Source organism: Protopterus annectens, chromosome 7.part0 (assembly GCF_019279795.1).
Source record: "Protopterus annectens isolate FY-2018-M chromosome 7.part0, PAN1.0, whole genome shotgun sequence".
In the NCBI taxonomy this organism is placed as follows: Eukaryota; Metazoa; Chordata; order Ceratodontiformes; family Protopteridae; genus Protopterus; species Protopterus annectens.
In genome coordinates, this window is record NC_056739.1 from 1,147,953,212 (window position 1) to 1,147,965,266 (window position 12,055).

General features: G+C 38.7%; 1 protein-coding gene across 2 annotated transcripts in view; it reads left to right on the top strand.

Moving 5' to 3' along the window:
* The window catches only part of LOC122806915 (inositol hexakisphosphate and diphosphoinositol-pentakisphosphate kinase 2-like), a 1,544,141-nt gene that overhangs the window by 1,414,604 nt on the left and 117,482 nt on the right, over positions 1-12,055 (top strand). The window contains exon 28 of one of the 2 annotated variants that reach the window (XM_044077730.1): positions 5,907-6,086. The exons of the other annotated variant lie outside the window; for it this stretch is intronic. Within the exon in view, the coding sequence (XP_043933665.1) occupies positions 5,907-6,086 (180 nt within the window). The remainder of the gene's footprint in view (positions 1-5,906; positions 6,087-12,055) is intronic. 2 annotated transcript variants of the gene reach the window in all.

Genomic DNA, 12,055 nt, shown 5'->3' on the forward strand with positions numbered 1-12,055 from the left:
TTATGTTTTTTTTTACAGATGCCCAGTCTTACTCAAAAGTTGAAACAAGCTTACTTTCTGCCTTGAAGCTAAATACCAGATTCGGTATACTTCAAGTTTAAATTTTGCAGTATAAAGGATTTTTTTTCCTACTCCAGTATTGTTTAAGATTGACTTTGAGGGTCACCTTCAGCAGACATCTGTTCAGAGTTCCTTTTCTGATATCTTCCACTTCTCACATTTCTGAAATCCCTTCATATCCTATTTTTTGAGACATGCACCTGTCCTGTCAGCACATATTGTGGCATCATATGCTGGACTAGGAGAGTGCGTCCATCCTTTGTACTCTCCATTTCTTTTTTCTGCTGCTTACACATTTTATGACCACATCCTAGTATATGTTGTAAATTTCCATATTTGATACTTTAAAATGCATTCATTTTCAGTGTCATTGTGGTTGATAGTAGCATTGGAGCCCTGCCTTGTGATCTGCCTGTTTTGTTTGGAAGAAGTGCATAGTGTGGTGTAAATTCCAGCCCCCAACATGAGCTACTGAGAGAAGCTTGAGGTCTATATCAGAAACAGAAGATCATGGATATGGGGAGTGGTCAGCATAGAGACAGCCAAAAGACTCCCAGGTAAGATGGAGGTGAAGGTAAAGCATTTATGGGTACAGAATTAGTCAAACAGTCCTGTAGAGTCCATTCTTAACATGACATCACATTCTGTGCAAATCATGAGCTATGTCTGTGCCTAGTCAGCTTGCTCAGAGCTGTCCATTGAGTCCTTGAGTGAAAGCTTGGTAGTTTAAATTTGGATCTGGGACTCTACTGGTGTTGTCTTTCTCTGAGTCAAAAAAGGTTCAGTTGTTAAATATGTCTGCTGTGCCTGAGAGCAGAAAAAGCAGTAGATCAGCCTGAGATGTTCAATATCAGATGGGACTTATCCTTGTAAGCACAGAAGTTCATCCTTAGAGAGCGTAGTTAGATTCACATGGTGGACTATGTGCAAGTATTTAATGATGAGGTATGTCCTCTGGCATGTATTGACACAAGTATTTGGGTGCCTTCAACCTGAGACCCAATACTTATCTGCTCTTTGCTTATCACTTTCCTTTTTGGGTTAACTCTTGCCCACTACCTGCTGTTAGAGTTTAATTTTCTCCCTCTGCTTGGATGACCCCTCAGTAAGGATTTCTGTAGAACATTTGGGAATAATATGAGGCTTATGATGTCTACCATGGACTAGCTTGTTGCTTCTCTGTATATTGTTCAGAAATTGTTCTGTTGGTGTTTGGAAAGCAAGGATAGGAAGCTTGGGTCATCCCACCCACTGCCTAGAAGTCCTTAAGAATTACATATTTGCAGTGAGAAGCCTTGGGTTATCCTACCCACTGCCCAGATGTCCTTAAGGATAACATATTTGCAATATGGAAGTTTACATATGTATCTCCCTCTGCTCCTAGGAAAGTGCATGTCTTTTAAAACTTCCATCTTTTCTCTGCAGTGGCATTCCATGACAGACAATGCACAAAAATAAACCAGCAAACTGAAGAGGCATTCCATGACAGATTTCTACATGAGCTCTTTTGTCCAGCATAGGACCACAAGACCACTGCACCTTTAACTTATTGTGTGAAAAGGACTTTAAAGTTTTGGAATGGTGAGCGAGATATGATTTTCATCTGCAACTTTTGGATTCACTTCAATCATGTGTCTCATATGTCCAAGTTCTACTTCACCTTTGCAAGCCAGTCTTTGGAAATGAAGGCAGGCCCCCTTTGACCTCGGGTCAAGGAAGCTATAGAAATGACTTCTGTGACAGCTTCCACATTGGCCATCCGTATAACCTCTGGTAATTTAGCACATTGAAGTATTTGTCTGCACTGAATGATATAGCCCAATCTCTGTACTTTCAGAGATTAGCTTAAGCTAAGCTCTTTGGATACCCTTTCCTAGGATAAGTTCCTGCTTGGACAAATTTCAAAGGGTCTAAGGCCTCCAAAACAGGAATCATGAATTGACTACTGTGGCAAGTTTGTGTAAAGACAATAGTTTCATCTACTTCTCCTGGCCGAGCCAACTTAAGAAACAATCTCAAAGATAAAGTGGGCAACCAGATGTCAGACACTTTTTTCTTCTCTAGCTCTGCCAGCTATGTTTCCTAGATGGATCCACCACTGTAGCAGTGACAGTCCTGACTACTATTCTGAGCCATCCACCAGTTGTCATCTCTCTGAGTCTGCATCATATTGAAGATCCAAAAAAACAGACCTGTGGGTTTTAGATGCGTTCATAGACAGCTATATCTTAGAACAGTTAGACTCTCCCTGGAAAGTACTCTATTCATGGACGAAGTTGTGTCTATGGAGTTTTTGGAAGAGGCTTAGACTCTGCTTCTGATAGAGGCCAGAGGGACCATACTTAATTCAGAGAAAGAAGGGTTCTTCAAGCACATTACCATTGTTATGTAGTGGATGCGGCACTTCTCTCTTGTTCTGGACAGCTAAACCTCATTGACTTCAACAAGAACATTGTTCAAGTCATATTTCAGATGGTGGCTTTTTAGGAGATAATTCTACAAATGCATATATGACCCTGGCTGGTGCCACTGGACATAATGGATGCCTTTTGCTACATTTTATTCTGATGTCTACACAGGAGTTTTTTTTTTTTGGCTGACTTTTGTTTCAGTATAAATTATTTTATTTGGTCTTTTCCAGCACTCAAGAGTATTTGCCTAGTTGCTAGGCCTTTGATTATAAATTCTTCAGAAGAAACGTGTTTCTTTACTGGCTTGACCCTGTCAAAGAACTCCCTAGTAGCAATCCTTCTTTCAGTCATCTAATTTCAGCCCTATGAATCTCTGTGTGCTGGAAAATTTTCTCATTTCCAAACTCACTGCTGAAGAGTTGGACACTGCTGAGTTTGGGATGCATCTGCTGAAAAGTAGGATCCAACAAGTCATTTAATTGATTGTTTTTGCAGCCTGGATGAGGTTGCAATTCAAGGTCTTGGCTTTGAGTCTTATGGTGACTACAATTTTCAAAGTTTCAATCACATACCTAAGAATGAGGGTGTTGCACTGGAAGATAATAGTTTGCTGTGGGCCCTCTGTTTTTCAGAGGAAGTGAAGCATGTAGGATTGGAGTGTTTACATACACTAGTTAGTGCTATTACCAGTATTCCTCATCCCCAGATATTTGGCAGGACAATGGAAACCAGACTTTCCTGCTTTGATGTGATAACCATGATGTTGTACATGACTAAAAAGAGAAACACACTCATACACATTTGTGTAACCATGGTGTTGTACATGACTAAAAAGAGAAACACATCCATACACATTTGTGTAACCATGGTGTTGTACATGACTAAAAAGAGAGACACACACATACACATTTGTGTAGAGGGATAATGAGAGTCTAGCAGGTGGCTATACAGCTATTCACATTATGGAGGAAAGGAATAAAGTGTTGTATTCCTTTATATGCAGATGTAGTCTTCTGTTGGAGTTGAAGGTAATGGACGCTGGTCAGGGTCTTCTGGAAGTGGGGCACGTTGGAGATTGACCTGTTCAACACCCAAAAGAATGCAGTCTTCTCCTTTTTTGTATGGATCAGCAGTGCAAGAAGGAGTTGATTGTAGATGTAATCCTCTTCTGACAAAGATTGCTCTATGCATTTTTTACCTGTTCTTGTGATTCAGTACCTCACTGCAAAATTCAGAGAAGAGATACTAAAAATGATTGTTGGTTCCCTATGGTGGCCAAGAAAGGTGTGATTTCTGGTTCTCAGATTCTAAGATCCTTGGCTGTACATTAAACTTTTCTGGAACAAGTCAAGACAGTCCATCTTGTTGGGTACAATAACTGGCTGTACCTCAGGGCTTGTCAGCTCCTTTAGATTCTCTCTTCCTGCTGTACTTTTCACTGGAGACTCAGAGATGACTGAAAGTGCCTGGAAACTTTCCGTTTGCTAAATTTGTCATGCTAAATGAAGATTTTTTTTTAATTTGGGATGAGAAGTATCCTGTTCCAGTTGAGTTGTTTATCTAGCTAGTGATCTTAGCTTATCACAGGAACCTGTTTGCTGTGGATCATGGCTTTGTCTGGTAGCTTAACAAGGCAATGTGCTGCTAGGCATAGACCTGCAGCATGTCTGTATTTGATATCCACAGGGTATTCTGTGAATGTAAGAAAGTCACCTATCCAGATATTGCTTAGAGGTTCCCCTGAAAATGTAGTGTGTGCTTCTGGGTTTACTTGACTAGCAAATGTGTTTTTTTCTTTCCTTTCTTTTTACTCCATGGTCAGGGTACATGCTTCTGACATTTCTGCATATACATATTAAAGTGCTACTTAAAGGCTACAATATCGTCCTATGGCACTGAGTAACACTTTTTCCCCTTTGGGACTTGCCCATCCTCCATTCAAACTAGCTTGTTTAATGATGCTCAAGTTTGGAAAATGCTGCTGTTGGTGATAATCACTTTTGCCTGTAGAATATCGGAGCTGCAAGCCCTTATGGGTAGGAAACTGGTTTAGTCTTTCATAAGAACCAGGTTCATTTACTGCTAACCCACATTTCCATCCAGCACTTGTGTCAGACCTGTCTTTAATCCAGTCCATTAAACATTCTGCTTCTTTTTAGCACCAGACCCAAATGAGGGAGAGTATTTCATAGGTTACTTGTGCATTGCCAGCTCCTGGTTTTCCTGAACAGAGGGCAGCATTCAGGAAGACAGAACATTAATTTGTCACCTTTGATCTGATTAAGGAGTAGCTTGCTGTTTAAAAGCACACGTTATCCAAGTATATTGCTGACTACTTTTTTTTTTTTTGCCAACAGGTGGCCAAAAGCCATTTACAATATTTTGTAGTCAAATGTTACTATTTCACTGGTATGTCTGCATCAATTGGTTGGTTTGAAAATGTTTTCATTGCAGACATCTGTGCTGCATCTATTTGGTCATGAGTCTAAACCTTCACTGGGCATTATTAGTTGAACCAGAATTTTAGGACTCAAACTGAAGCATCCTTTTGCAGTTTTACTTTGGGGATTAGCCTTATTGATTTTCCTTCTGTTACACCCTCCCAGGAAGGTGTATATGTCAGTGCTTTGGCTATGCCTCAGCAGTTAATCCCCCCCCCCCACACACACACACACACATACTCTAGAGGGCTTTGAACATAACCATAGTAGACTTGTACTGACAGTATCAGTTGATATGTGAAAACGCCCTCAGTAAGGAATGTTTTATTACCTTCCTGTTGTACCTCTGCTGTAGAGCAATCACTTCACTCTAGTTTCTGCTGATGAATTTTACTGCAATTTGTCAATTTTGTCTTGTTGTTGTTTTTGTTTTGTTTCCGTTTTTCTTTTCTTGCCTTCCAGCTTGTACTTGCTCGGTGCTCAAGTTTAGTTGGTTGATGCTTGTGATGTTACAGCATATGCCAGTCACTGGCATGTAGTTACCTGCAAGAGGTGAGGAGAATTTCAGAATGTGTTGAACTGGAGATATTAGGCAACGAAATCAACGGAGTTGTGTATTGTAGCATGCATTCTTGAGGATCAACTGACTTGGTGAGTACATATCTGTTACTTCTGCTTGCCAACATGATTCTTAAACTTTGCAAATTCTGACAGGATATTCATTTGTTTCTGTAGTCAATCTATATTTTATGGTACTGGTTATCAAACGGTATTCAATTTGCTCCTGATCTTTTCTGCTGTTATCTAAATTATCTCCAGCCTGCTGTGGTAAAATGACCAAGGTTAAGAGTACAGAAAGAAGATGATTTTGTTTCTAATAATTTTCTATGGTTTTATTTGCAGCCAACCCTCCTTGGCTCAGTCTCACACTTTCTTTTTTTCTGGCTTTCTATGCTATATTGTACCCTTTTGCGCTGTTTCTGTCTCCCCCCAGAGCCCTTGGAAGACCACCACGTTGCCCAGCTGCTTCGTCGTTTTTCCACAGACTATGCACTAGCACGACACCTCTCTTTGGATGGGGCATTGACCCGACATCTCCACCAGTGTTACTACCATATTCGGCTCTTCCGGAACTGGCTAATCACAGGCCAGGATGACCTTCAGTACCTCTACGGTATTGCATGTACTGTGCCTAAGAGGCACTGTACTTGCCTTGCTGTTTTCTTGTGATTGAGATGCTTGAATTTGCATTTTGTTTTCTGCTGAGCTCAGTTTGTGTGTGGGTGTGTGCTTAGGTGATTCATGCCATTAAGCCATATGGTATGCTTTATGCAGTGCCTGTGTGACTGACCATGGCGGCTGTAGTTGTGAATGGCTTTGGACTCACAGATTAATGATGTTTTCATCATAGTTGCCTGCTTCCATGGCAGTCGTGTGGCATGCAGTGTGCAGCAGTCATTTCCAAGGCTTCAGAAAGATCACCTAGGTTATTCTAGTGTGGTCTTGTAGCTGCTTTTGAAGTTAAAAAGTTGGTGTTCTTTGAATAGTGTTGTAAATGGAATTATTTTAAGGGTAATGTACATTGATCAGCTCTACTAAACTTGCATTTGTCCTTTACCACTAAAGGCAACAATATGTGTGTGCTACTAGTCTGTTTTTTTAATAATTGCTTCTTGAAGAGTTATGATTTTTTTCATGGACTTTTTTTTTAACATTGTTCCACTTTATTGTCACAGGCATGTGATGTAAATAGTAAAGGACTTTGCAATTCTTAACAGCCATTAGAAGTTAACAGTCTGTTTCAATCCAGGGATCTCATGACTTGAGTTCTGCATTCCAGTTAGTTGAAATCAGATTTTTACCTTTGAAAGTTGTACAGAATGACCATTTATGAAGTTTTTACTCTGTATATCCTGATTAAAATTTGTATGTAAAAATTAATCCAGTTCTCTTACTGTAAACTAGAAAAAATGTCAGCATTATATTTTTAAGCACAGAGTTAATTCAATCTATTGAAGTGCTAATTTGTACCAGAGACAATGAAAGCTAAAAGCTACCAGTGCGAAGCATGTGAATAGATAAAATACACCACTGTGGATATTAGGGGTGCTTTCAAATCCTGACCCTTGGGTCATGCTCACTTGATAAGTTCTAACATCATATCTGTCAACCTCTTAGGACAAGAAATGTGTACAAAGCCACAAATAATGGGGGGGGGGGGGCAAAGGCCCAACAATAGGGACGTATTTTAAATAATGCACTTACAAGTTTAGAAAGTTACTATAGTAAAAGGTTTTGTGTTAGTATGAATTTTATGAAGGATATGAAGTCTGATACTCAAATGTCTGCCATTATTTAATGCCATCAGTCTTTAATGATTTGCCAGAAAACCACAAATTTTATTAGGACAAGATCAAAAATATGAGGCAAAAATCTTGAGAGTTATGCCTAATATTCATAAATAAGTCTTGCAGCTGCGTATTATACATGTTGGAACAAGAACAAGCTTAATGATGTTAACACGTTATTGTCCTAAATTACTGGTGGTATACTAGGAACTTAGCTGTATTCTCTCTCTCTCTCTCTGTCTGGACTGAGATATGGTGTCACTAAATTAGAGATGAAAACACTTTTATCCAGTTTCTTTCAATGCACTAATCAGTTATAATGCTAAAGTGAGCTTGCACAGTACCTTGGTGCAGAAATATGCTGTTAGTACACATTAAGGCATTGCAGGAGTTGTCTGTTTTTCTGCAGCTGCAAAAGGATAACCCTAAATCAGGCACTCGTATTTCTGTTTTACATTTTTGTATACCCGGTACCCTGATTTCATTGGGTACTAGTGAACCATAAGCTGATATAGTCCTAAGGTAGAATTTCATCAGAAGTGTTTAATTTGCTGCCTTTGGATGGTAGTACTTCATTGTATTTTTTTTTCGGGGAGAGGTTGCAGTAGTTTTATAAGGTGGAAACACAGTGATCGGATATTTTGTCACAGTTAGTATGACAGCCCCCCCCCACCACCACCACCCAACACACACACATACACGTGTTTACACTATTAGTATATTCATTCTTACCACCTCCCCTGTAGAGGACTTTTGGGAAGTGAATGAAAAGAAAACTATCCCAAATGTGTAAGTATGTATATTTATTTTTCACTGAAGGATAGGTTACCTCAGACTGAAGTAAGTACCATGCATTATAATCAGGCAGGTAATAGGAGAGGAAGGGCATATCTTCTAAACAGGATTTCCATGAAAACTTACTGAATGTTTTTTTTTCTTATTTTATTTTCTCAGAAATGTTTCATACAACAAAGTACATAACCAATGTAATGCAAAGGTATTTTTTTTAAGGAAGGGTTGGGTGGGTTATAGCAAAGTGGCCCTATCAAAGTTAAACACACAGAGACCTTTTTACACCCATTAGGTAATAGTGAGTTGAGAAGATGACAGCGACCATCTTTTGAGCTTTAAAGCAGCAATGCCCCTAGAGCCAGCCCAGAGAAATACAATAGATGTCACGCACCAACCTTGAAATTGACTAAGCAGATTTAACTTAAGGAATGTGCTAAGTCAATAAATGCAACAGAAGTGCACTGTTAAACCTATTTCTGTAGTTATTCCCCAAGATAATGCTTTGATTTTTATAAACATTATTACTGGTGAGATATTTCTGGAAAAGGAAAACAGTGGTAAATAGCATTCTTTAAAGGTTCTGCATATCCTGCTTGTAATAAAGCCTGTCATCTAATTTGCATGGAAAACCTCTAGCAAACTGCAGGCTAAGGCTCACTGTGTGTTTTTTTTAAATACCCACCCCTCTGTGTAATTCAGTCTAGTTCTTCTAGGCACTTCTGCAGTGATCCCAATTGCTCATGAGTGTCAGTGATCACCCTGCTACCTTAATGATCTTTCTGATATTTCTTTAGTTGAGAATGCCACGTGCATGGATATGAGGTGAAGGAATTCCTACACATTACCATCCATAATGCATACTTGATAAAGTATTGTAGCCAACTTCAGAAGAAACAACATGAATTTTCTATTTTTATTATAAACTGGCATTTATGTTGCAAACATCCAAGTCAAAATCCCAGAAGTGTGGTTGACCACGTTTGCTGATGGCTGCAAATTGGGCCTGTTATTTGCTCATCCGCTGATGCAAAACAGCTCCAGCTAGCATTTCATCTTATGATCCCCATGATTGCCTGCTTAATATGTTCCTATACTTGTACATCTGTGTATAAAACATCATAAAACTGTCCAACTACAGCCTACAGCACCATCTCTTCTCCCACCAACAAAATAGTTTCTGTCCAGGTTGATGCACTATAGCAACCCTGTGGATACTGTCTTACAAATACTGACTAAGGTAACATTACAGGAGACCTTTTTATCAATCTCACTAAATCTTTTGATCTGATTGACCATTATCAGCTCCTAAACTCTCTTATGCAAATGGGGATTAGCAGAGAATTCTTACCCTAGTTCAAAAACTTCACGGAAAACAAACAATTCAAGGTCAAAATAGAAAATAATGTTTCTGGCATTGCCTAGCTTATCAAAGGTGTTGCACAATGAACCGTTTTTTCCAACTAACTTCATTCTTTGTTAACAAACTGTCTTTTGACTTCCCCAGCTTCCTCTTCACCTTTATGCTGATGACGTGTCATCTACAGATTGTGTCACTTTTGGTAAATTATACAAACCCAACTTCAGTCCAACATGCACCAACTTTGATAGTGGCTGACATCATACAACCTAATTCTGAACCTTTCAAAAAGCAAAACTATATTTTTGGAACACCCTGCAGACTCTTGAACTGTCCAAACAACCTTTCCATTTCTGATTTTAAGGTATCCAGCATTAAAATTACAACCCTTTTCAAGTATCTGTTCCCACATTAAAAATAAATAAATAAACTCCATGCTTTTTTGGGGCCAAATGTCTCTCATTTCTCTTTCTACCTCCACTAGGTCAGTTACTGGAAAAGATGTCCTTTTATCCCAGCTCACACAAGGTCTTCCATTACTGATTCTGCCTCCAAACAAAACATGACATGACATCAAACTATATTTCTCTCTGTTGCTTCATTACCAGCTTTCCTGCTCAAAAGCACCACTGCTTTGCACTCAACAAAGCAAGATGGCTCCCCATCACAGAACCAGCCTTTTTCTTGGTACTCATCTTATTAAGCTACTACATTTAGAATCCTATGCTCCACTTTCTCCTACACTGCATGAAGAAAAACCCTTTAAATCACTGCTCACAGACTGCACCCCCTGTCTACTCCAAATTCCACTAGATATTCTCCATGTTTGTTTTTTCTCTATGGTAGTCCCTCCCTCCCCTCCTGAAAAAAAATACCAAGTTATCAAACTTCTGAAGTGACCTTAAACCCACCTTCAACAGCATGCAAATGATCCTGTCTCCAAGGAAGGGCACATCACCTTAATCTTTCAACTGTTTATAGTCTTACACCTTCCAACTTTACCACTTACCCCATTTACTCTTATACTTTGAACAGTTTTAAATGCAATATTACTTGGACTGACAACTTTTTTCCCTGATAGCTTGTAAATCTCATTATTTGTACTTTTTTTTTCAATTATATATATTCTGTATTGATGTATTTTTGTTTGCATATGACACTTTTGGTGTTACATACTTGTGAGTTTTTTTTTCACCCAGGCTGTGCTTGCAAATGTAATTTTTGATCAGTGCACTATCACTGTTTATTAATATAAATAAATGAACAAATGAGTGACTAAGTAAATAAATAAAATCCACATGTTTGCAATGGATAGCTAACTAGTTGTCTTGCATGACCATTGTGGTTAGAATCATAAAAGATACTTCTGAAAGAAAGAAAAAATAACAGAGGTGTAACATTGGGCTGAGTGTTAGGCAGTGGCGGCTGGTGACTTCAAATCAAAGGTGGGCTACAGGAGACAGCTTAATGGGTGGGGAAGGGGTGTGGCCAAATAGAAAGGAGCGGTGCTATGGTATAGTGGGATCAATGCTGGCCATGCTTACCAATTTACATGAAATAAATGCTCAGTCACTAAGGCGCATGCTGAATACTCCACACAGCACATTGTTACATGTATATACAGGTAGTCCAATCAAGACAAAATCAAGTAGAGAAGAAAAAAAAATTATTTCAGTGCATTGGCTACATGACAGCTTACTTAATATCTAGATGGAAACAAAAAGGTTGTGAGACATGAAAAAAATAAATTACTTTTCAAATACATTACTGGAATGCCTGTCAAAATCAAGTATAAATAAATAAACAAGCAGCACTCAATACAAAACACTTCTCCTTGCAGTTCTAATTATGGTTTATATTCAGCTTTATAAAAGTACAAGTTAACATACTGAAAGTAGTAGTCTCTGGGATACCCCCAGTCCCCAACTATAAAAATGTTTCTTATCCAGAAAAGACCTGCTGACTGACAATTATCTACTTGTTTCATGGGCAAAACATGATCAGAGTAAAACAATGAACAGCAAACAAGAAACAAGCTCAAGATAAATTACTTAAAGGATTACTGCACATGTTATGGACCACACATGATAGATTGGCATTCTGTTTAGTTTATGGGTAAAGCCTGCAAAGATGACTGTAAGTCACCAACAAATGTAATGAGCATCTGAAAATACTGTAATCCTGCCTTGCCCTACCATTATAATGCAGTCTGTCATCCAAAAGAAACAAGAAAGCAAGTATTAAGTAAAGCTGCATAGATTACTAGTCTTACAGCACACATTAATAGGCATACTTATCACTCTTAATAGAAGTAGCCCTACCTCAGTCTTAAAGTAAAAATCCCAGCCACGTCAAGAGCCTAGCAATTACTTTTGTTTTTGCATTTGCATCCTGTGTCACTTAAAATGGAACCACATAACTCATACAGGCAGCACAGTGTGATCTAGATAATTTTGAAAACAACTGTCATGTCCTTTATTACAAATACTGTCATATGCATTTCAATCTCTAAGGCTTATACGCTATCAAGTTACGTAAATATTCTCTGCATGGCAATAACATAAATGTTGATAATTCTTTAACAGTATGCTTATTAAAGCTTACTTGCATCTTACAATCTCAGACAAGCTTACCTGATGGTCATTA